Source organism: Tursiops truncatus, chromosome 4, assembly GCF_011762595.2.
Source record: "Tursiops truncatus isolate mTurTru1 chromosome 4, mTurTru1.mat.Y, whole genome shotgun sequence".
Taxonomy (NCBI): Eukaryota; Metazoa; Chordata; class Mammalia; order Artiodactyla; family Delphinidae; genus Tursiops; species Tursiops truncatus.
The window spans coordinates 50,122,140-50,148,662 of NC_047037.1; the positions used below are offsets into that span (position 1 = coordinate 50,122,140).

Here is a 26,523-nt window from a genome sequence, read left to right on the forward strand (position 1 = left end):
AGTGAGAGGCCCGCGTACCACAAAAAAAAAAAAAGAAGAAAAGAAAACTCACCTCCTTGGGATAGAGTGATGTGATGAAAGAGCACAGATTTAGAGTTAAATTGATCTGGATTCAAATCCCTGATCTCAGCCACTTTGTAGCTATGTGATCTTGGATAAGCTAATTAACCTCTCAATTTCTTCATCCCCAAAGCACAAAATATTCCAGATTGTTAGGGAAAAATATTGCAATGTGTTTATCACATACGTAAGCATTCAGCGCATCATATCTATTATTAGTGTTTCCCTCAGGTTTATATAGCATTGTTCCAAAAAATAATTATTCTGCACTTGGTACTTTAGGTAAACTAGAAAATAGTTTGTAGATGGAAGATGAATCAGAGTAGCTTGAATGTAGTATTTTTTAAGGTATGTTCAGTGTTCTTTTAAAATCACCAAAATGTATCCACAACTTTTAGTAAAGTCTTAAAAATCAAACCAGACCATGATGTTAATACTTAGTATGTTCCATGTTCCTCTATCATGTGCTTTGATTTTGATACATCCTGAATCTTCACTGGGTGTCTGATGTACCAAACTTGGTAAGGTAAGCCATGGAGGAAATAGAGCACGTCTCCATTGATGGACAATAAAGTGTTCCCACTTGTTTTCAAAACTCTCCCTTTTAGGCCATGCCAATTTGGAAACTGGAAAAAAAACAAAACAAAACATGCTGTTGGGACTACTTACAGGGCATTTTAATTGGCTACATAGAACTTCATGTGCTGTTTGGGGCACAAATTCATTATGGCCCCAAGGAAAAGAACAAATGCTGACCATAAGGACAGATAGAACATTGTTTATCACATTAACCTGGTATCCCACTCCCTCTCAGCAAAGCTAGACAAGTAATTCAGCTTAATTATAATTGACCTGGTTATAGACTCAAGCCTGGAAATGAATCTTGGGGGCAGCAGTCATGGAGACTGTGTAGGTAACAGGGCCAGAGCTGAGTGAAGTTATAACGCAGAGACTGTTGCCTGTTGGTGACCTTCATCTTCTATTTTTATGCTGTTTTCCTCTTTTCTAGGCCAACTTTCATTACATACTTATTTCTTTTCTGTGTTCTCTCAAGGTGCTCTATTCCTGTCACGCTTAAAGTCGACTTATATTTTGGAATTGTCTTGATACTTTACCCTTCCTGTGTATTTGGCTTTTAAACAAAGATGACAATTACAGAGCAATGCCCAGCACAGAGGTGTATGTCCTACGACTTGGGAGTCAGTTCCATCTCTGCCAATCGCTGGTCAGTACCCATCTTTTCAGAGTCTCAGTTATTTACCTGTAAAATCAGGACAATTAAAATTACTTCCCAAGTTGAATGAGGATTAAGTAAGATAACATCTGTAAAAAAAACTGCTCTGGTAAACCATGGATTATTATGAACATGTTTAGTTATTTTCACAATTAGATGAATATCATTAACTTTTGCGTTTCCGTCACAGGATTGCAAGTTCCTCGAGAGCCTGGAGGTGCTCTGTTTACCAGTGATCCCTAGAGATTGGAACTGGGCCAGGCATTTAGGAGGGATGAAACAGCAGTTATTAAATGAATGAATGAATCAGTGAGAGACCACGGGAGAAGAGGGTATTTTAAGACCCAATATTTTGCTGAATGTACCATCCTTGTGTCCCTTCTGTGCCTGAACAGTCCTCATTGGCCATAGAAGAGAAGCACAATTCTCTTTCTTGACTGACCAGTAAACTGACAGTTTAAGTGAAGTCTTCATCCCTATGAATGTTGGAATTACAGTTTATGAGGTCCTTTTGTTGCCTACTACAAGCCAAAGCTATTTCTCTGAAGTAGGCAGGAAAAATCATTTGATCCTAAAACTCATACTTAAAAGGAAAGGCTAGTAGTGTATTTTTTGTTAGTTACTGTGCTTACAAATTTTGAGCCAGGGTAACCACTAGGGCTAGATGTCATAATACAGCTACACCTATTACTTCTGCTAAGTGCCATCCTAAATTAAATATCACTTCTATTATTTTTTTTAAGTATAATTACTTCAGAGAGCATAGAGAGCTAAAATGCCTGTGTGAAATTGACATGGAAAACATCTACCTCTCCTTTTTATCTCTGCTACTAAACCCTGGGCTACAAAAGCACTAGATGTGGGGTTCAGTCTACAGAACCTGTGTGTTGGGTGTCTTCTATTTGCAGATCCATTCTCTACCCTTCTCTATCCTGCTGGGGGCCCACAGAATCTGACTGATAAGGACTGCGTGAATGGGCTCCCTCACTTCCAGTTTAGAACAGGGAAGGCACGGGCAGAACGGAGGGCCGAAGAAGAAAGACGTTTTGGGAATTTACTCCCCTGGTTCCTTCTCTGATGGTCCACTGAAAGACACAGTGGAGGGCTTCCCTGGTGGCTCAGTAGTTGAGAGTCCGCCTGCCGATGTAGAGGCCGCAGGTTCGTGCTCTGGTCCGGGAAGATCCCACATGCCGCAGAGCGGCTGGGCCTGTGAGCCATGGCCGCTGAGCCTGCGCGTCCGGAGCCTGTGCTCCGCAACGGGAGAGGCCACAACAGTGAGAGGCCCACGTACCACACACACACACAAAAAGACACAGTGGATGCCAGGCTTTCTTCACACAGCCACCCTCTCTTAGAATGGGGGATTACTTCCTTCCTTTGTGTTTCTAGGGCTAGATAACAGCTCCCTGTTGCTACCAGCCGCAGAGTACTGCCCTGTCTTGTTGGTTTCCTTAAACCCTACCCACATCTTTGCATAGAGTCACTTTGTTAAATGCTTCTCAAATGAACCAATTTAAGTGTGCTATCTCTCACGTGCCAGGACTCTGACTGATACACCTCGTGTGCAGAGAGAATATAATGCATCTGTGAGTTTTGGCCTTTCTATCTTAGGTCCTTAAAAATTAGCCAGTAGGGCTTCCCTGGTGGCGCAGTGGTTGAGAGTCCGTCTGCAAATGCAGCGTACATGGGTTCGTGCCCCCGTCCGGGAAGATCCCACATGCCGTGGAGCGGCTGGGCCCGTGAGCCATGGCCGCTGAGCCTGTGCGTCCGGACCTGTGCTCCGCAACGGGGGAGGCCACAACAGTGAGAGGCCCGCTTACCGCAAAAAAAAAAAAGAAAAGAAAAAAAAAATTAGCCAGTAGCTGAATGGAAACCATCTTCTATCCATTCCTCTGTTATTCACTGACAACTAAGGGACATTTTTATAGCTCTAAGTTATTCCATAAATTTTTACATGCACTCTTGCCACCAATCCTATACTCATAGGATTGTGAGGTAGGTGATCATCAGTAGTGGTGTCATATAACACAGAGGCCCTCACAATGTGTGCAGCCTCAGCAGCAACAGTGTCACCTGGGACCCTGTAAAAATATAAATTATTGGGCTTAGTCCCAGACCTACTGAATCACAAATTTGGGAGCCAGCAATCTGGGCAAGAGTCTGTGTTTTAACAAGCCTTCCAAAGGATTCTAATACATGCTAAAGTTTGAAAACCACTGATGTAACATATGGTGACCCATGCATTTTAATGTTAGGGACACTATCCTCCACTCCCCCACCCTCCACTCCACTGGAAAGGACTTTTTTTTCCCTCAGTTTAGTGGTCTCAGACCAGAGTGCGATGATGCATCAGAATGGCCCGTGAAGCTTGTTCAAAATCCCGATGCCCAGGTCCCACATCGGATTCACTGAATCAGAATCTCAAGTTTGGGAACCACTGATCATGCCATCAGTTCAAAACGGTGAGAAACCACAGCTGGAACCGACAGCAACAAACCTGAAGGAAGAATGTTCATCATGAAGTTGAGAGCTCTGAAGAAACCAGAGTTACCTTTGGACCTGACTTTATTTAGATTGCTACCTACTGGGAACAGGGAGAGAGGGCTTTTCTGTTGTATGTAGCTGGGTCATGTTTGTGGCAACTTTAGATGCAGACAAGAGTAAAATGTCTGTGTTTTGAGGTGCCTCCCCACTCTCTCCGAGGCTCTACTTCCATCCATAGCTCATGCTAAGCGGGCATGTCATATAGTTACCCCAGGCCAGATGATTGCATCCAACCCAAAGCATTGGCTGGCTAGCCACCAATCAGATTCCTTCTCTCAGAAATGTGCACTTGCTATTTTTAGTAGGCCTTGCTACTCAGAGTGTGGTCTGCCTACCAGCAGCATCAGGGGATCACCTAGGGTTCTCAGGACCCACATAGATCTACTGAATTAGGATCTGTGTTGTAACAAGATCCTCAGGTGATTCCAATGCAGATTAACATTTGACAAGTGCTGGCTTAAGAGGCATAAACATTTTAGAAAGTCAGTAGTGGGTGCTTCTGGACCATCCAGGATTGATGGTCACTTTTGATCATACAAAGTTATGATGGATTCATAAAGCAAGCCAAGAAAGCCTATCTGCTGAGAGAAGTTAGTTATTTAGAAAGATAAGAAGAAAGAAGAAGAAATTAGATCCACTGAGAGACAGAGGAAGAAGACTGGCTCCTTGAATTTTCTGTACCAAGCTCCATGAGAGCAGGCTGTCTTTCATTTTTTTATCTTGGATGTACAGAAGATTTCTGATTGTATCCTTATAATAAACCTCCCTTTTTTACTTAAGCTATCTTGAATGAGTATCTGTTTCTTGCAAGAGATGACTTGCAAAGAGATGAACTAAATCACCACTAAAAGGAAATATAAATAGATATTTGGCATTATTTTGCATACCCTAGATTGTATAGATATTATTTATGAGCAGATTGCCTTTTCTTTTATGCCTTTTAAATATTAAATAATGCATAGTAATTATAAAAAATTCAAAAATTTCAGAGGGAAGCAAGGTAGAGAAAAAGATCTTTCCCTAGGACCCTTATCTTCACTCCCCAGAGGTAACCAGTTAAGTGTCTTGTATAACCTTTAATCATTTTCCTATGTACCTTACCTATAATGCCCCCTGATATTTTCCCTCTTGGCATCAATAAAAGAACAGAAAGCTGATCATCTTATTATGACTATACCTAGAGGGATACATTTAATAATATCTAACATTTAACTTGTAAAAAATGAATGAACAGAAACCTCAATCAAATAGAGTTGGGAGACCAGAAGGGGGCGCTCTTGTGCCCTGTGGCGATAGTAGAGCCCAAAAAGAAGACAGCCTCCTTTTCTTCCCCACAAGGACTCAACCAGTGGAAAAGCCACTGGACTCGTTGTTTACTAAATAGTCCTCCAAGTTTCCTTTTCCTCTCTGTAAAAGTATTCTCCTTTCCCTGCCATACTGGGACTTGCATGTGGATCACCATAGCCGCAGACCCTGAATTGCAATTCTCTGCTGATCCCGAATAAACCCATCATTGCTGGAGAAATATCTGGCAGCCTATTTGTTTCAGGTTAACAAACTCATGACTTAAAAAAAAATCTCCTTCTTTAGCTTTATTTTTTAAATAGTCCTTTGAGGCAGGCAGTAAGGTAAGCACTATTAACTTTCATTGAGTGAACATATGGATACACTGAGGTTTAAAATCATGTCCTCAGTTTTCATTGAAATTGACTAAATAAATAGCTATGTAAGAGTTCCTATTGTATTTGCTTTAAAATAATTGAGGAGATTTTCCATTAAGTCACATGGAGGGATTTTCGTTTAGAATTCAGTCTTAGGGAAAGACCATCAACCCTAAGAAACTGGAATGCCTCAGAAACACTGACAGAAATGCCAAATCACTAATCATGTTTTTTACTTTTTTCCTCAACTGCCAGGGGACTCAGCCAAACCAGAAGTTAACCACAACTGATTTTTCTATTTGGCATATTTTTGTTCTTTTCCTTGGCTATAAGCTCCTATTTCTATATCTCTATTTCATTGTATTTTTACATTATAAGCTGCTTCAAGTATTTTCATGGAGTGAGAAAGTTTAGATACCAAATGTAAAATAGATAGCTAGTGGGAAGCAGCCACATAGCACAGGGAGATCAGCTTGGTGCTGTGTGACCACCTAGAGGGGTGGGATAGGGAAGGTGGGAGGAAGATGCAAGAGGGAGGGGATATGGGATATATGTATACGTATAGCTGATTCACTATGTTATACAGCAGAAACTAACACAACATTGTAAAGCAATTATACTCCAATAAAGAGGTTAAAAAAAAAGTTTAGATAAATATAAATTTAAAATGGGGAAACCAAGGTACCAATAAAGACTTACCTAAATTCACTGAGAAATTTCTGGCAGAGCTGGAACTGGAATTGTGGTTTCCTAAATTCTAGTTCATTCCATTTCCTCTGTTCCACGTGAGCTGAGTGGCAAGGTTTTTTCCCTTAACCATGGAACATATTATATCTGTTTTTAAAAGTATGGCAATACTAGATTGGGATTGACATATATACACTAATACGTATAAAATGGATAACTAATAAGAACCTGCTGTATAAAGAAATAAACAAATTTTAAATATTAAAAAAAAATGTATGGCAATACTGAAAATGTCACTGCTGAATGTTGTTTGAATTGGAAATGTGCTTTAGCTTTTGAAGGCCATCTAGCTCTACCTTACTTATTGTTTTCAAAGGTAGTTTCTTCCCAACTAAGGATTCATCTGGTGCTGGGTGCTGGGTTTGGCCAGTGCGCACAACAAAAGATGAAGGTCCTCTATTTCCCACTGTACTAAATGGTCCTTCAAAAATGTAGAACACCATTTTTCTGTCAGCCTTTTTCCAAATGGATGGCAAATACCTACCTTGAATAAAAACATGTAAAAAAAAAGACAAAGCACTTTGGTGGGCAGAGAGGTGAGTCATGCTTTAACAAAGAATCAATGTGAGTGCTTTTTAGGTTTGTTTTTCTTTGTTTTGAAAATGCAGTCTTTTTTTCTCTAGGTACTTATGAGGATTTTAAAGTCTATTTTTAAAAAAATACTCAGTTTAATTTATTCTGTGATTAAATATAGCATGTCTTTTTATTTACCTTTTATAAGCTGTTGGGAAATCTTTTTAAATTCCAGGTGAAACATAAGCAGCAGCGTGGAGGATGTCTAACGCCTTCTACTTTCAAGAGTGCCCTCTGCTGGCAGTTGCCTTGAATTTTAAAAATACTCTGTGGGCTCCGGGATTTCATTTGTTGACCAAATGTCTTTAATGCATGAGTAGAAAGAAAACATTTGCTGGGGGAAAACAATCAAAACAAACAGAGATTTGTGTCTTAAGAATATAAATAAGCAAATATATACAATAGCACCAGGCATAGTTTTACATGCCATTGAAAAGGACACTATGCTTTAATTGCAACAACATAAGAACATTTGTTCAGCAAAGACTTATTGAGTGATTATTCTGTGAGAAGCACTGTGTTAGGCACTGGTGTCACAAAAGTGATGCTGACATGACCCCACATCAAGGATCCCACCGTCTTGTGAGGGAGTCAGACCCACTAATAGCCAATTACGTGCCATGTGTTGAGTGCAGTGTGGGACCAGAGGAGGGACACCAAAATATCCTGAGGACGGAGGAGTTAGGAAGGGCTTCCTGGAGCAGGCTGGCAAAGGAAGACAAGGAAGGGCAAAGAAAGGCCATCGGGGTAGAGGGAAGAGTATTAGGTAAGAGAAATATGGCATGTGTCTCCCATGATGATAAGGTCAGCGTTGGCTGGCTATATAGCCTAGCACAGAATACAGGGCTTGCCATAGATGATGTACAACAGCACTTCTTGACTGTTTTGGTCTCAGGACCTTACATTCTGAAAAATTATTGAGGACTCCAAATAGCTTCTGTTCATATGAACTTTATTGATGTTTACTGTATTAGGAATTAAAACTGAGAAATTGTAAACACAGTTATTCATGTACTTAATTACATGTTACCTTAAGCTATATTCTATGGTGGAAAAAAATCACTAAATTTTCCAAACACAAACGAGTGAGAAGTGTGGCATTGTTTTACGTGTTTGCAACTCCTTAATGTCTGGCTTAACAGGAGCCATCTGGATTCTCATATCTGCCTCTACAGCCCACCTACTACAACACCACATGTCAAGTAGCAGCTGGAAAACTCCACTCTACACTTACGACAGAAAAACAGTAACAACTAGCTAGTCTGGGTAGGCAGCCTATGTGAGAAGATGGAGCTCTCAATCTGAAATACCAGTGGTGAGAAAATCTGGTAGGGACATTTCTAACAAGACACAAAATGTCACCAGCCTCTCTCTCTAATGACACAAAATGCTGAGTGACAGGGCTGAACAATACATGTATGCCTACTGGAAATCATATTTACATTTTCAATCTCAAATTTGGCGAATATGATGCTAATATCAGTATCTTCTAGATGTTTAAATAGGGGATCCACTGGAAGATATGAGATGTTAGTTTTTTTAAAAAAATGGGGGATTAAAAAAGAATGAAAATCACAAGAAAAAACAATATTAAAACACATAGAGTACATTTTAAATGCCCTAAAGGAGAATTGTTGGAACCATTAGTGGATCCCTTCAGCAAAATATAGCCACGCACCAGAGGTTTTGCTGGAGAAGATGAAAATTACTCTAATTGAATAGGAAAATCTAATTTACCCACACATATGTGACCATTTAGAACCAACACAAACAATTTACTTTGGAAAAAAAAGTTTTGCAAATTCCTATGATATTGAAGTGAACTAAGTATAATGAACTCAAGCGTGAAATTATTAGCTTTGCTTGTAATGACAGAGTCAATGTGAAAACTTGCCTTCAGTGGTATCAGTACTTCTTTGCCTGAACTAGTTCAAATCCAAATTCATTTGCACTGAGATCAACCCTTCCTAATATGTGTATGGAAAGTCCCCAAATTGTCTCATGGCCTGCCTAACTTTTATGAATATTCTAGCCAGTCCAAGGCAGGTTTCCAGTACGAGCAGCACATACTGTATCCAGACATGAAATGGATGTCATCAGAGAGGCCACTGAGTCACCTCTCAGTAATTGAAAGGCAGCTGGAGGACTCCAGGGGGCAGAAGATTTGGGCTGAATTGTGGCTAGGGATCTAGGATACCAAGAGAAAGAGAGGGGGGAACCAGAAAATGAGATGAGGGGAAGTGAAAGAGGCACATTTCCAGATGGAGACATTTTATTTACCAACATGAATCAAAACAGATTTATACTTTCCTACCTCCACAGTGGATTTTCATCTTACAAAATAGACTGGCTACCAAAATCCTTCATAAAATCTGCCTTGCCCTTTGCAGTGAGAAATAAGCAAAAAGTCAAAGGTTAAAAGGTCATGCATAAAATATTATATCCACCAAGATATGCAACAGTCTTAACTTCCTCACAAATCAATGATAAAACAGTAACTAATTCACACTTCACTAGATTTTGTAGCACTTCAAGATTTTTTCTTCATATATTTATGGTCACATTTCACAAACAACAACGATATTGTAAAAAGACTATCCATTTTTTCTTAAAATAGGAAAACAAAACAAAGCCATAACACTTAAAAAAAATCAATCTGCAGAGCATAAAGATTTTTTATAAGAACAAAAATTAAAACAAAATAAACGGATTCCAGGCCAAAATATCTTCAATATAAACTCTGTACGCTTCCCAAAGGAATTCTTAGCACTCAGATTTTTGGTTGGTTTAGCCTCTCTTGTATCTAGTGGTTTTTGTGTATCATGATCCCCAATTATTACACCAAGGAAAATTTCAAGGAAGACCTTCAAGAAAGGTCTGAGGTGGGATATAGTGCAAGTCACTTTCACATATATATTCATTTGTTATTTCATCCTCATAAGTAGGAAATACCCATCTTTCAAATGAGTGAAAAGGCTCTACTTTCTTTCCACTGATAAATTTACTGTATCATGACTTGGCTGTGTAGTTGCTCTCTGCAGTCCCTGAAAGTAGCACAGATTGCAGCAGTACGAAGAGTGGCAGGAAGGAGGGCGAAGGTACACAAGTCAAATCAGAATTGGAGTTTCCTTGTATGCCAAAGATGTCCCACAGGCAGTGAAGGCTTCACATGAAATTAAGCCTGGTCTATTGTAACTTTAGACCTACTTGGAAGGCGATAATGAAGGGTGTCACCCAGAAGAGCAGGAAGTATTTCCTCCGACCACAGGGAGCAGAAATGACCAATGTGTGTCTTGTCTAAGCTATTGAACTATAAACTTAGATGACTTTACTAGGTGTAGTCATAGTTTCTAATTATTGTGATTTGTATATGCATATAAACATCAAAATATTTAGGCCTTATATATAGTAATATTAATAGGTATTTTACCTCTTTCCATAAAATTACATGTGGATATAATTCTAAAGTTGTTTTTTTAAACCCTAAGGTAGTTTTTAAAAAAAATCATTATTTTTAATATTCATTACTGACTTTATTCTGAAAAATCTTGTCTAGCTATATATATTAACATTCAATAACTTAAAAAAATAAACAATACAGTACATTATATATACCAAAATAGCCCCATTTTAAAGCCATGTAAGTGAAAAAGTTGAGTTTTCAAGAATAAACTAGACCCTCTAAAGGTATTTTTCATAATTTTAATATTAAATGTATCTTCTTTTCTGACTATGCCAAATATATACACACCACTCTTGGTAATTTATGTGAGAAGTATTCATTATGAAAACAATAGGTTGGTTCATTTGTCTGTTTTTACTTGTTCTGTAAAGGAAAATTTATTCTAAATCTAAATTAATCTGCTCCCAAAAGATCTCCACCAGGGAGATAGCATAGCCAAAAAACTTAATGATGTACAGGAATCCAGTGCATGCAACCTCATATTTTCTAATAATAGTGGTAGAAAGTAACTTTCAAGTATTATCATAATCCAACTGGACTTAGAGACAGCTATCACATAAAATTAACACTCTAAAGGAGGAAAGTCATTTGAGAAACTTGTCCTTGCTAGAACAGCTCTGCCAAAATTCCCACAGGAAACAAAGCCATCCATCCATAAAGAACAGAGGGCACTTGGTAGCCAGCACTGACCTTGAAGTGAACACATTTAACACTGTTCTTAATTCAAAGTAAACTCTAGCAAGTTGAAGAGCCCACATTTTCTTTTTACTCATTAAAGGTCATCCGCAGCTGGTAGAATTTCTTCACAAAGAACTTCTTGACGGAGGCAAGACCCAAAGCTATTTCCAGCTCCTAGCCCTGCTTTCTGCAGCTGTGGGTGTTAGTAGAAATTTGGTTAAAACAAGAACAGAGAGACTGGCTCACTTAGAGAACCAGATTCAGATGTTTTTGCACTTATGTTACTCAAAAGCATTTTTTAAAATTAAATTAACATAAAGTCTGCAGGGAATAGAGATTCCATAACTCAAGTAACGAGGGGAAATTAGTCACCTAAAGAGTGAATGTCTTTCCAGAGCAGGTGCAGGAGATCAAGAGGGGCTCAAGCCTTTTAGAAATTTCACGCCTTTACAGGTTTTGATCCAGCCACTTGATATAACTATTCCTAGTCCGAATTCCCACTGAGAAGTTGGTAGGCCAGCTGGTGAAAATCATGCATCCGTGGAAGCCATCCTCAAAGTGATCAAGGGTCACCTCCACACCTGCACTCTCCAAACGCTTTGCATACATGATTCCATCGTCTCTTAGGACGTCGTGCTCACAGGTTAGAATATAGGTCTTTGGGAGGTGCCGCAGGACTTTCTGGTCTGCGATGAGTGGGGCTGAGCGGGCATCCAGCAGCTGAGGGATCTCCTGGACGATCCTGGTGTTGCCGGTGGTCTGCATGACAGGCTTGTAGTTCTTTGTGATGGATGCGGGCAAGAGGGATGTCCAGTTTAGATGGGCCCTGAGGGCGGCAGCCTCTTCCACATCAAGTGAAGTGTGATTGTTAACTATCATTGCCTGGACAAAGTCATAGTTGCCGTGGAAGTAGTCCACCCAGTACTTCACCATGACATAACGGGGCAGGATGGGGGTGTTCACATTTTGCTGATAAGAGGGTGTGTTAAAATCTAAAGCTTGAAGAACTGGATAAATTAAAGCTTGCACTTTGAGCTTGTTTTTTAGGTTGGCATCTTGATTAAACTGGAGAAGAAAAAGCGAACACATTATTTCATTTTGAATGGCTTCTTTTACAGAAACCATACCTTTTAAAGTAGCCCAGTGCTTTACCTTGACTCAATCAAAGGGGTATAAGTGTTACATTTCTACCAGGCATGGTATTAAGGAATGTAGTTTAAAAAATAAATACTTCCCCATCGCCACCACTACCAGCACCCTTCAAGCTGCTGGATATTTACTGAGAAAGGTGTGATGTTTGAAACTCATAGTTCTGAGTGAACACTTCAAAGGTACATGATCTCTTAGGTCCTTAAACCCCCATCTAAAAGGCAGCTAACTAGGTCACTGTGTTTCACGAGCAGCTAAACAATCTTCAAGGTAACGTTAGCCATACAATTTTGTTTCACACCGCACTTTAGAACCCATCCCGAGGGAAGATGCAACTGCTCTGTAAAAGCAGGAGGAAATGATCAGTTAATAGTATTATTAATGTGTGCCAAGAACTGTATATACCTCATATCACTAAATCCTGGCAACAGCCCTGCAATCAAATGGCATGAGCCTCATTTTCCTGAGGCTCAGAGAGGTGAGAGGACTTGCCAAAGCCCCACAGCTCTCACAGCGGGGCCTGGATTCCATCCTGGTTGTGGCCAGTTTTAAAGCCCATGAGGCTCTCCCCACTGTACCAGGACTTTCTTCTTACCGCTTTGGATGTGTGGATAGCAAACCCACCAATGCCAAGTGGAGGACAAAGTTCTTTATTTATAGCAAAAGAGAAGAAATCAGGACATGACACAAATGAAAAGGCAGATGCTATCTCAGAATGCCAAAAGAAATTTGGAGGTAAGAAGACAGAGATGCTATTCTTAAATTATTTAACTCAGAAAAGGAAGAAAATGTACTTATCTTTGAGTCTACACAGCTGTCCAAAATTGGAGATGCTACTAGAGCTAGACAGTTTTCAAAGAATTTAACCAGCTAAGGCTCAGACTAACTTGTATTGTAACATTTAAAGTGGATGAACCATTTAACTCTTTCTTTTATATTAAAAAAAAAGCCTTTGGGAAACACTTTTAAATTTTTTAATTTGGCTCAAAGTTTAAGGAAACAACCTTAGCAATTGGAATTTAAGCAAAATTATCTTGTTTTGTAAGTCCAACATGGAAAAGGAGCAGAAGATACTTAATTTCCATGCATATCCCTGAGGAGCAAGGGAGCCCTCTAAAATGTTAGCCCTCCTCTCACATTCCTCACCTTAATTGTAATCAGGGCCCTTCCAAGGACTCAGAGATTACAATTCTTTCAATGACCCCTCTTCCTACTTCAAAAGATCTCTGAGAGCTTGCCAAGTACAGTCATCTGAATTACTTGGCCCCCAAGTGACCAGCCCACCCAGCTAGGCCTTTGCCATGCCTAGTGGACGATCTGTTGAACATTATCACATGCTCTCCTGCCACCAGCACCTCAGGGCTCTCTGTTACCTGTTGGCCCAGGGCAGCCGCCAAATTCCCACCAGCACTGTCACCAGAAACGCCGATTCTGCCTGGGTCAACTGAATACTTGTGTAAGACTTCTGGCTGCAGGAAGTACTTTGTGGCACGTATAACATCATGAATTTGCGCAGGAAAATAAACCTTTGGAACTAGCCTGTATCTGTGAAGACAAAAGTTGTATTCATTTAAGGACTTCACCAAGTCTTCAGAGGCCATTTAAAGTTTAAGGGGAAACTGGTTCTTTTGAAGCCAGAAACAAACAGGTAAGGAATTATAATAAATATAAAAATAAACCATTTTCTTGCAATTCAAATACTTTTAAAAAGTCATGATTTTGTCATAGTAATTTTTACTGTGGGCCACCAAACAAAATAAACAAAAACAAAAACCTACAACCACCACCAAGGCAAAAACAAAACTTTGAAGTAAAAGGCAGATGTTGATTATTAAAATATAGATAGACCCACAAAAGATTCTGGAATTTTATTTCTGGAAGTCAGTGTTCCGTTCACACCACCTCTGGGTTAGAAGGTGACTCGGCAGCACTAACCACTTCATTGGTCTCCAGTTTAATGAGTGCATATGGTATTCTTCATAATTTACTTGATAAATATAGTAAAACTGTACTCCATCGAAGAGGTCATGCCAGCCCGACATTAAACCCAAGCAATGTATCTGCTCTCTGGAAGGCTGGAACTAAAACGTCAGCTGTCAACCAGCAAAAGGGAAACCAAGTTTCCAGATGGCCCATGGCAGGCCTGCTGGGACACTTCTGGGGCTTCTCCTACTGCCCCACTTTGCAAGATTAGAGTCCCTCTGGGATCCTGCTCTGTACACTTAGTAGGATTCAGATTCCCTTAAGAGCCCCAAGAGCCCCGGTTTTGTCAAACGCCCCACCTATATATAATATCACCTTACAAATCCATTGGTAGTCTCGGCTTGAGGTGCCCTCTCATCCTCCACACTCCTTACTTCTCACTCATCCTTTAAGCATTCCTTGAGGGTTTGCCTTCTCCAGGAAGCTCTCCTTGACTACAACTCCACTTGCTTCTGGGGCTCAGCTGGCTACCATTCCTTGATACTTCTATGTGCTGGGGTATATTGTTCATATTGCCTCATAGTAACATGATTTCTTTCCGTATTTCCTCTTAAGAGTGTGTTCTCCGATATCAGGGACTATGGTTTCCAGTGTATATCTATCAATGTGCTGAGCACATAATCATGCATCTAGTAAAACTTTTCTGAGCATTAACATACCTTCATTTTGCAAGTGAAGAAACTGAGGCATAGAAAAACTACTTGATTTGTAAAATAAGCCAAACACAAATCAAAACAAGGCAGGATAGGAACTAATTAATTAAAACCTAATAATAGCTAGTACTCAAGTCTTTTGATTTCCAATTTGTAATGAGCATATTTATTCTCAGAAACTAGTTTTTTCTATACTACTCTATATAAGGTCATTCATTTCCCCCATCTAAATTCCAGATAGTTAATTAAATATCTTCACATTCTGGGAATTCCCTGGCGGTCCGGTGGTTAGGACGCCGTGCTTCCACTGCAGGCGGCACGGGTTTGATCTCTGGTTAGGGAACTAAGATCCCAAAAGCGGCACAGCGCAGCCAAAAAAAAAAACCTGACATTCTGTGCAGATACAATCAAATCGACAAATATTTGTGAAATACTTTGATAAGTAGTGAATGTAGATCTGCTCTTTCAGGAATGACTACATTTTTAAAACACAAAATGCAATAAGAAATTCCCTTAGTGGTTGCCCTATAACAGATAAAGTAAGTTTTCTAATTTCTTTTTTTTTTCCATCTGTGATGATCAAGTAATCATCTGAAATATTTTTTCTCCAGCTGACTTTCACAGTGTCTTAGTGAAGCTGCTGCTACTTTATTTCATTCATTAATAATGGGTAAAAGGAGTAGGAGTACACCATTTTGTCCAATAGGTGGAGTCATCTCATATGATTCTATTTACCCTCAGTTCTGGGATGAGGTCTCAATTTGTTACTTTCAATATTACCAAGCTGAATTCTTAATTCTTTCAATGAAATAAGAACAAATGCACTTTATGACTCAAGGTGTGAAAATAAAGGCTATTTTGTTTCAGGAAGATTCCAGATAGCATGATAGACTATCTTCCTAGTGGCCCAAGAGGTCAGAACATATTTTGCTAGAACACATACGTGAATCAAATTTTCAGATGTTGTTTCACAAAAGGTCTTAATGACTTTGAATCAAGAGGAACTCCGCAACGGGAGAGGCCACAACAGTGAGAGGCCCGTGTACTGCAAAAAAAAAAAAAAAAAAGAGGAACTGGCAATCTAAAAAATATGCTACTACTTCAAATCTTATGAGTTGATTAATAACTGGCTCAGATAACAGTAAATATCCTAGTCCTTCTGGTGCCCTTGAAGATCTATCTCCTAAGCCCTCCTCCCCTTATCTTTGTTCATTCTGGAAACATTCTCTAGTTTTATACATTAAGAAGGGATACTATTTTCATGGACTGAAGGATGTAGTGAAACTAGATTTTTTTTTTTTTTTTTTTTTTTTTTTTTTTTGCGGTACTCGGGCCTCTCACTGTTGTGGCTTCTCCCGTTGCGGAGCACAGGCTCTGGACGCGCAGGCTCAGCGGCCATGGTTCACGGGCCCAGCCGCTCCGTGGCATGTGGGATCTTCCCAGACCGGGCACGAACCCGTGTCCCCTGCATCGGCAGGCGGACTCTCAACCACTGCGCCACCAGGGAAGCCCTAGATATTTTTAAGATGAGCCTTCAAAGGAGCTTGAAATTGACCTGAGAAGTATCACGAAGGTTCTGTAATATCATTATAGACACAGAAAACTGAGAGTCAGGAGGTGATTCATGAGTGGTGTAGTCAAAGAAAGCATGCACAAATACATTTATCTGATGCTTTTGTTCAAGGCTGTGTCCCTGCGAAGTACTGAAAGAGGATTCTGCCTTTTTTTTTAATTGTAGATCTTGAGTGAAAGCACCTGATGAATTTGTGGCACATACAGTCTCAATTTGCCCAGCTCAGTGCAGGATACATGACTCTGCAGTGTCAGCTTCTACCTACCTATTAGTGCAGGTGCCTCCCACTAGAAGAACAAAATTTGGTGTAAATTCAGGAATGAGGTTTACTCAATTTAATAAATATGTACACTCTATAAAAATTATCTTTTTCCTGCTAGGTGAGGTACCTCACCAGGTATTCACCAGGTACTCAAATCTCAGAGCAAACCTATGGGTTTAAGGATGAAAACATGAGGCTCAAGGGGGATGCATAACTAGTCTACAACAGCTAGTAAGTGGCAAAGCTGTGATCTGAATTCACAACTGACTTCAAAATCCACATGCCGCCCCCTTTTAAAATATTCTCATTCTTCCAAACCCACAGCCTTTAAATGTATGTGTGTGTGTTTTCATTACCTCACCAAAGCAGTAAGTTCTCAAAACTGTAGACTTCTGACATCCCATAACTTCTCTCATGATTTCAATGTTTTTGCAATATTCTCAAAACAAACCACCTGGCAGAGTACCTGGCACATGGTACATCTTTAATAAGATATTTTTATTTGTCCCAAACAAAATTTTAGAGATTTATTTTATACTTTTTACATATAAAATATGTCATATTTTATTACATACTCTTATGGTGGGAAAAGTAATAAGCTATATGCCTTTAAAAAACATTTAAAAAAAGAAATTGTTCCTAACCCACCTACTCTTTGGGCACATCTCCAAGGACTGCCTGCCTGTATGCTCTGCATAGCTGAGAGTTTCTCAACTCTAAATGCACCATAGGATAATCTTGGGAACTTTATAATAAAACACTGAGGTTTGAGCTCCTCTACAAAACATTCCAATTTATTTGATCTGAGGTGGGGCCCAGCATAACTATATTTGAAGAAAAATTCCCCCAAGTAATTCTAATGTGCAGCCAGGGTTTAGAAATATTACTGAATCCAACCATACTGTCACTCTCCTCTGAACACAACTCCCTGTTCCTGTTCCCAATGCATTGGTCCTTCTCTCCATCCCCTATGCCCTTCCCCCAGCAATTCCTCATCAAATGTTGCCATTCTTTAAGTCTCATCTCAAATGCCACTTCCTCCATGAAATCTTCTAAGAGCCCAGCCAAAAGTAACTCTCCTTTCTTGAAGCCCTCAAAGTCTCTCTTACAATAGGTCATAACAGACATGTCAACTTCCTCTAGGAGTAGACGGAAAGTCACACAGCTATGTACTAGAGTTCGATGTATACCCACCTGAAATAAGCAGCACCATTTCTACAACCTATTACTTTATTATCTACTTTGTTAGTGACCAGGGAGATGGAGCAATGCTCAGAAAGACTGACAAATTCTTCCTTAAGTCAAAGGCAGATACACAGCCCAGAGTTGAAGGAAAATGTGAGCTGCTTCCAAGACTATGGATGTGGAAGCCCTGAATAATACTAGTGTTCTAAGAGTGCTGTAAAGTGCATTCTCCCTCAAAATAACCTAGCCTGGAAACACTGAGACAGTCTTCTGCAGCGGGCAAGGACACTGAGTTCTCTTCACGTAGTGCCAGTTAGGTGAAAGGTACATGTGATATTCCGGAATGAAATTATACTCCTATTTGATTCAGGAGTGAGATAAAATCACATTCCATTTTGGCCTTCTTTTGTTTTTCTTTTCCTTTTTCACTGTCTCCCAAGAAGAGCTCAGTAGATTCATCTTGAGAACATAAAAAGGTTAACATTCTCCTGTCTTAAAGAACCCATATCAGTAGGGGTTATCTGAAACAAATCAACAATTACAGTCATATGTGTTATTTGAGAGGGACAACTCCAGGGGAAGAATCTATTTATTCCTCTAATAGGTAGAAGCTTCCTTTCCATTAAAAGAATATATAATAAAATTACATAAAAGTGGAAAGACTGTGAATGGATAATTGTTTCTCTTTCCATTTGTGCAATGAGGTTTGTGCATAAAGATTGAGGAAGGGTCTTCCTTTCTGTTTCTACTCTCAAAATTGGCTCTCGAAATAGCTTTGACTACCAGTCATTCAGCAAGGCAGAGCCCAGCTTAACAAAGGCTTGGCTGAATGGATAATAAGTACATTCAAAAGAACTGACAGATGTCAGGATGTGTCACCAAAATCCTAGGACTGATTGAACCTAGAATTGTGATCCGTGTAAATGATATGATGCTCTGACGCTGTTTACGAGTTAAGACTTCCTGAGACGTCTCTATGGACACGGCAGGGAGCTCCCCAGGCCTCCCCTCCCCAATTCAGATATAAACCTCGCCTTTAAGCTCAAGGGGGAATAAATAGAGAGCCAAACATTCCCTCAGGTGGCTACAGAATCCCAAGCAGGCTTGGGTCCATGTCCGTCGGACCTCCTTTCTCTGTGTGATTTCAGAAGCTGAACAGAGCTCTGGGCTCAGGTGTGGGCGGAACTAGGCTTCCCAACCTCGCTGCAGTGTGCAGCACAGGCTTTCTGTACAGCTCCATGCCCCCCTCCCCCCAAATTCTAAAAGACCTAAACCACAAGAGAGAAACCAGTAGATTTTTTTTTAATGTTAGTAGAAAACAGAGCCAAGAAGACATTAGCTTAATATGTCTAAAAAGGAGATTCATTAGTTAACGATAGTGAAGGAACTAAAACAACCTACTTCTTAAAAGAAGCCTCAATATTATCTTTCTGTAGCATTAATAAATTATTTGTAACACTGGCCTTTGGGTTTGCTAATAAGGTAGCCTGGACTGAGTAAAAGGAAAGTTTTGGACACATTTTCCCTTTCTTGGAGGGGAACCCTGAGGAATTCAGTCTGCCCATCTCCCAGGGCTGCCCAGGTTGGGGTGAGGCATGAGGATTTCTGCGTGCTGGTCTGGGAAGAAGAGAAGGAAAAGGAGCAGAGGGAGAGTCACAGCTAGGTCACCGTGGCTCGTGTCTTCCAGAGTATCTTGTTTGAACAACTATTTATCGAGATGTGTGTTGTATTGTCCTCTAGAAGCTCTGTGGTTTTGTCGGCTTGTACTCATCTAATTTTATGGATGAGCAGGACAGAGTCATAAAAGTCCCGTTGCTTAAGCAGCAGACTAAGATACGTGGTCCAGCTTCTATTCTGTCTACGTGAGCAACGTTCTTCTTTACAGCTCTGTCAAGCTTTAAGTTCTCTGTGCATAGTGCCGCCTGATATTTGGTGGATGGGAATAGGTCTCCACTGACACAAAATAGAGTTTTAGTGTCGTACAGACTTAGTTAAAAGCAAAACACAACTTGAAACCGTTTTTGACAACCAAAAACAGCAATGTAAATGCCTTGTAGAATTTAATAATATCTGACATGCCTACTTTGTTATTATCTCACATTTTATCTTTTTGTAATTGAAGTACAATTGCCATACAATATTATATTAGTTTCAGGGGCACAACATAGTGCCGTGATCTATGCACTATGTTACATTATGACATGATTGCCACAATAAGTCCTTACCATTTGTCACCATACATAGTTAATACAATATTACTGACTATACTCCCCATGCTGTACATTAGCATTTTATCTTTAAAAAAAAGAAATTAGGGGGCTTCCCTGCTGGCGCAGTGGTTAAGAATTCGCCTGCCAATGCAGGGGACATGGGTTCAAGCCCTGCTTCAGGAAGATCCCACATGCCACGGAGCAACTAAGCCTGTGCGCCATAGCTACTGAGCCTGCGCTCTAGAGCCCGCGAGCCACAACTACTGAGCCCATGTGACACAACTACTGAAGCCTGCGCACCTAGAGCCCGTGCTCCAAAACAAGAGAAGCCACCGCAATAAGAAGCCCGAGCACCGCAACAAAGAGTAGTCCCCGCTCGCCTCAGCTAGAGAAAGCCCACGCGCAGCAACGAAGACCCAACACAGCCAAAAATAAATAAATAAAATAAATAAATTTAAAAAAAAAGAAATTAGGGACTTCCCTGGTGGTCCAGTGGTAAAGAATCAGCCTTCCAATGCAGGGGACATGGGTTCGATCCCTGGTCGGGGAACTAAGATCCCACATGCTGCGGGGCAACTAAACCTGCACGCCACAACTACTTTGCCCACACGCCTCAACTAGAGAGGCCACGGGCGGCAAACTACAGAGCCCACACGTTCTGGAGCCCACATGCCACAACTAGAGAAGAGAAAACCTGCGCGCCACAACGAAGAGCCCTCACGCCGCAACAAAAGATCCTGCATGCCTCAACGAAGACCTGGCATGCTGCAACTAAGACCCGGCACAGCCAAAAAAATAAAAATAAATTAATTAATTTTAAAAAAAAGAAGAAAGAAATTAAATCTTCCTTTTTCCTGATGTCTTATGGTTCTAGTATTGTGTTTTATTATATAAACTACAGGTAAAAAGGTACCATATTATAGTTAAACTGCAATGAAGTTTATGAAAATAAGCTTATGAATATAAACTTCCTTCCCAGATTATGTAAATGAGGATACATCCATGTATCTTGGGTATGATAAGACGAACTCTTCCATTTATTTCATAAATACTTACTGTGCGATTATGTGTAAAAATAGCATAGTGTTGTAGAAGCTACTAAATAGAACTCATGGCCTATTTTCATACCTTGAGATCTTTGTCTACCTCAGTTGTTGGATCTGTTCCCAGAATCTTGAGCCAATAGCAGTGATGCAAACTCAGAAGTTCCAGCTCCTGGTGTTGCTTCATGTGAAGTGATTCCATCACCAGAGCTGCCCCCAACCCTTGCCTACCAGCTTCCTCAGATTATATCTAACCTTCCACAAGGCCACTCCCTACATGAAGTAAAGCCATGACACCACTACCCACTCCTGTTGGCCTCAAGGATAAGGAGAAGCTGTCTCCAGACAACCTCCCTGCTAGGAGAAGGAATTCCAAGAGAACCAAGAGTCCACCATCCTTGTGAAGGCTCTCAGGATTATCCACCCTTATTTCTTATTTTCCTTAGTCATTGCCAGAAGCATAGGTCCCCTCATCTGTCTTCTCTCATATTTCATTCCCTTAATGCTCTCTGCCTCCTCCCATCCTCCCAAGCCCTCTCATTACACCACTTTGGACTTCCATGACCAATTCATTCTGTCTAACTAGGTTCTGCTCATCCCTAGGAGCTCGATTCAAACCCTTCAAACTAGGTAAGATCTTACCTACTCGATGCCTCCATTACTACTTCACATCACTTATCACATTTAATATTACTTGTTCAAGGTTTGATTTCTCATCTAGATTGTAAACTCCATGAGGACAGAAATTATGCCTCTCTTACTCACACTGTTATGCCACCAGAATTTAACACAGTAGCTGGCACATAACAGGAATTCAATAGGCGTTTATGGAATAAAAGAAAGAGGTGAGCAGTGAGAAGAGGTCCCAAGTTAGACCTCTGAACATACTTTCCAAGAGAAACATCACGGTCATATGATGCTGGCTATACCTCAACTAGAGCACAGGTTATGTGGCTCTTTGTGGTCTGGCTCGCCTGGATGGATCCGAATCACCTTAGCTCATTATTTCTGCAAAGAAAAGTGCTGTGAGTTCCAAACATGTTGATAAATAAATTAGTTAAGTTGGACCTTTCTGTCCTATGACCTTTCTGTCCTATGGGCTAGAGCAATAACCCTTCAGTCTTGTCTAGTGATTTAGAATATCAGAAGCCCTTTTATCTCAAATGTCCAAACTGATTCTCATAACAACTCTCTGAAATCATTAACCTAACTCAAAGTGTATCTACTTATTAGCATACATGTTTAAGCCATATACTGGGTGCGGTGGGCCCAAAGAAAAGAGGACATGATTCTTGTTCCCAGTAGCTCACGTTGACATACACAGGAAAGATTCCTAAGCCCATTTTGCACGTGAGGTTAAGTGACTTGCCTGAGATTACAGCCTTGAGTAATAGTAATTGCCCACTGCTGTGATGCTTATCTGCTGATAAACCGGGTGCTACATTGACAGATTTGGCGCAGTGGAAAGTGAAGATGAAAGCACGGCCCCTCTATATTTTAGTTCTTTTTTTAAAAAAAAAATCTTCTTAAAAACACCCTATCCGGTGGAGCAGTGGTTAAGAATCTGCCTGCCAATGCAGGGGACACAGGTTCAAGCCCTGGTCCGGGAAGATCCCACATGCCGCAGAGCAACTAAGCCCATGCGCCACAACTACTGAGCCTACGCTCTAGAGCCCATGAGCCACAACTACTGAAGCCCACGCTCTAGAGCCCATGAGCCACAACTACTGAAGCCCGTGTGCCTAGAGCCCGTGCTCTGCAACAAGAGAAGCCACCACAATGAAAAGCCCGCGTGCCACAACGAAGACCCAATGCAGCCAAAAATAAATAAATAAAATAAATAAATTTATTAAAAAAAAAAAGCACCCTATCCATCCTTCTTTGTTTTATGATAAGCACAGACTTAAAAGAACACCTGTTTCACTGGAGACAGATGCTAACAGGTGGAGAAGGGCATGTAGGAAGAGCTTAGTCATGTTGCCAGTTGCTTACATTAGCCCTGGAGGATAAGGCTTGTGTGGAGAATCCTTATGGTACCAAGTAAAACAAGTCCACCTTCTCTCCTTTCCTCAGGCCTTTGAGGAGCTGGAACTACACAGGAAACCACTGAAGAGGCCCTGAGACCAGCTCACCAGCACCAAGCTGCAGGGCCTTGCTCCATAAAGGAGTTCAGCTGCTTAAACAGCCCTGCCTTCCTCTGGCCCGCTACCCAGGCCAGGTGATACAATCATTTACTTGAAGGTTCCTGCATTATAAAACTGCATCAAGGGCCCTTGAGTGATCTGGGAGGCCCAGCTGAGGATCCAGGGAGGCCGGGGAGCTGTCCAGAGTTGTCCAGTGCCACATTTGCAGAGGAGGAAGCCACAGCATCACGCTGATTCTAAGGCTCCCATTCACAGGGTCAGAGCTGCCTAAATGACTTAGGAGACCAACCCTTCCAAGGAACTGGAGAAGCAAGGATTCTCTTAGGTCTGTGATCTGGAGTAGGGGCAAGAAGGAGATGAGTTATGAATGGGAGTGCAGCTGGCAGAGAGAGGCAGAGGGAAGGGGAGAGCTACATAAGCTCAGGGCATGGAAAGTGGCTGATGTTGCCATAACCCTGTCACTCAGCATCATCAGCTTCCTTCAATATTAGTTTGAGGGCTTCCCTGGTGGCGCAGTGGTTGAGAGTCCGCCTGCCGATGCAGGGACACGAGTTCGTGCCCCGGTCCGGGAGGATCCCACATGCCGCGGAGCGGCTGGGCCCGTGAGCCATGGCCGCTGAGCCTGCGAGTCCGGAGCCTGTGCTCCGCAACGGGAGAGGCCACAACAGTGAGAGGCCCGAGTACCGCAAAAAAAAAAAAAAAAAAAAAATATATATATATATATATATATATATATATATATATATATATTAGTTTGATAATGGGCCAAAGAAGCATAGGAGCCTGGGGAATGATTCCACCTGGCTCAATTCCCCACTCCACATATGTGACTAAGTAGCTATGTGACCTCTTGCAGGTTACTTAACTTTTTGGACCTCAATTTCCTCATCTATGAGGAAAATATCAAAATACTTACTTTGGATGACTTATACGAAAGTTAGGCAAGACTCTTTATGCATTCATTCCATAAATACGTATTAAATGCTCTTTTGGTGTTCTGTGACTAATTTTCAACATGTGTGTGTGATGGGGGAGGTGCCCCACACCTCCAACAAGCAATGCTCTGGACACCAGCTGGGTGTCCTACAGTTCAACTCAATTCTGACAATATCTACCTGGAGATAGCAGCAGATTCCACAGATTAAGGGTTCAGTCCTGCAAAACTGTAGGATCACCCCCAACCTCAGACACCAGACGCAAACCCAGGTTGTCACCTATGCTTTTCCCCAAGCTATAGATTGGAGGTTCCAACAATCCCCTCCAACTCAGGATGCCAATGGTTGTTACTGTACTTCTGACCACCTGGCTATAAATCAGAGGTTCCCAAAACCTCCTCCTCTGGTTCAATTAATTTGCTAGAGTGGCTCAAAGAACTCAGAGAAATATTTTACTTACTAGATTACTGATTTATTATAAAAAGAATACAACTCAGGAACAGCCAGATGGAAGAGATACGAAAGTCAGGGTAGGTGGGAAGGGGTGCAGAGCTTCCATGCCTTCTGGAGGTGCACTACTCTCCCCAAATCTGCATGTGTTCACCAACTGGAAGCTTTCTGAACTCTGTCCTTTGGGTTTTTATGGAGGCTTCATTACCTAGTTATGATTGATTAAATCATTGGCCAATGGTGATTGATAAAACCTCCAGCCCATCTCTCCTCCCCAGAGGCCAGCAGGGTGGGAAAGTCCCAACCCTCTAATCACATGGTTGGTTCTCCTGGCAACCAGCCCCCATCCTTAGGTGCTTCCAAAAGTCACCTCATTCACATAACAAAAGACACCTTTTTTTTTTGGCCATGCAAGGGGGGCAGGGGCGGGATAGTTCCCTGACCAGGGATTGAACCCTTGCCCCCTGCAGTGGAAGGGTGAAGTCTTAACCACTGGACTACCAGGGAAGTCCCACAAAAGACTCCTTTAACTCTCTGAACATTTAGGAAATTTGAAGGATTTGGGGAGCTGTGAGCCAGGAACTTTGGACAAAGATCAAGTACATGTGAAAAATACACTTTGGTCATCTGAATGACCAAATATATATTTCTTACAAATCACAATATCATAAATTTCCACCATCTGCCAGGGACGTTTCCAGACACTAATGATAAGCAATGAACAAAACAGACAAAAATCCCTAAAATCTCTGCCTTCATAAAACTTACATTGTCTATTTATATCCAATACAATAAATACATAAGAAGTTATATACATGGTCTGTCAGATGTTGATGATAATTTTGGAGAAAAATAAAGCAGAAGAAAAGTGGACTGCAATTTTAGGGGTGTCAAGGAAGGCCTTGCTGAAAGGATGATACTTGAACAAAGATCTGAAGGAGGAGAAACAATATATACATAGCACCTGCACAATGCCTGCCATGGAATTGGTGCCGTGATTTTTGTATTACCATCACCGCAATCATTATAATTATTATTCACTTTCTTCTTAGTGTCCCAGAAAAATAGCTAATATAGAACTGGTAGAAACAACTCAAAACACTGATATTAATATTAATACTAATAGTGATAATAATACCTACATTAACTAAGATTGGTTGAACACACTATTATTTACAAGGTCTGAATTACAGAACCTAACTCCAGGAGGATAACTTCTCCAACTCTTGGTGTAGGAGAGATTCTCTTAAAATGCTGATTGGTTTTTAGATTTAAAAAGGCAGTAATCATGTATAGTACTGTCTGGAGTACAGTAGTACAGTATCTTTATTTCAAGCCCAGGGTGTCCGGAAGCAAGTGTAAAAGCAGCGGTGAAGTAGCTGGTACACTGCTAAGAAGCACCAAGTGATAACGATTGTGTTTGTTGGACTTACGAACAAATTGGACTTAGGAATGCACTCTCGGAACTTAGGGGACTTAACAGTATTTCCACTTAATTTTAAATGAGTGGATCTGATGGAATAGTAGGAATTATCTGGTATGTCCATACTTCCTTTGCTTTCTCAGCACTTGTGAAGGTAAAGTGAGAGAATTAACACAGAAAACAGTCACACTATACAGGAATTTTTTTAACTTCACCATCAGTTGAAATTTATAGTGGTAATTTTTAGAATATGATTTTACTTGGCTGTCTAAGAAAAAACCTGATGGAAAAAATCCCTTCTCTCTTATGCTTTTATCATAGTTTATTTCCACATAACAAAATAATCTTTCCCTTTAGGGTTTTCCATGAGCACTGTCTGACCTTGCAGTTCACAAGGTTAATGATTCAACTGTAACTTATTAAAGTTAGTTAGCTATGCTTTAATTCCTCTTGAAAGGCATTGCATGGCTTTCTTACACTTCAATAGTCTAATAATACAGAGCTATACTAAAGTAAAAAAAAAAGGCAGTAATCAAACTATATACTATAAATA

At 40.7% G+C, this 26,523-nt stretch overlaps 1 protein-coding gene across 4 annotated transcripts in view; it reads right to left on the reverse strand.

The window, feature by feature from the left end:
* Positions 1-9,073: 9,073 nt before the first annotated feature.
* The window catches only part of NCEH1 (neutral cholesterol ester hydrolase 1), a 64,108-nt gene continuing 46,658 nt past the window's right edge, over positions 9,074-26,523 (reverse strand). For all 4 annotated transcript variants that reach the window (XM_004315717.4, XM_073803906.1, XM_073803908.1 and 1 more), the window contains 2 exons: positions 13,483-13,654; positions 9,074-12,025 (listed from right to left, as the gene is read on the reverse strand). In XM_004315717.4, the coding sequence (XP_004315765.3) occupies positions 11,408-12,025; positions 13,483-13,654 (790 nt within the window). In that variant the 3' untranslated portion in view covers positions 9,074-11,407. The remainder of the gene's footprint in view (positions 12,026-13,482; positions 13,655-26,523) is intronic.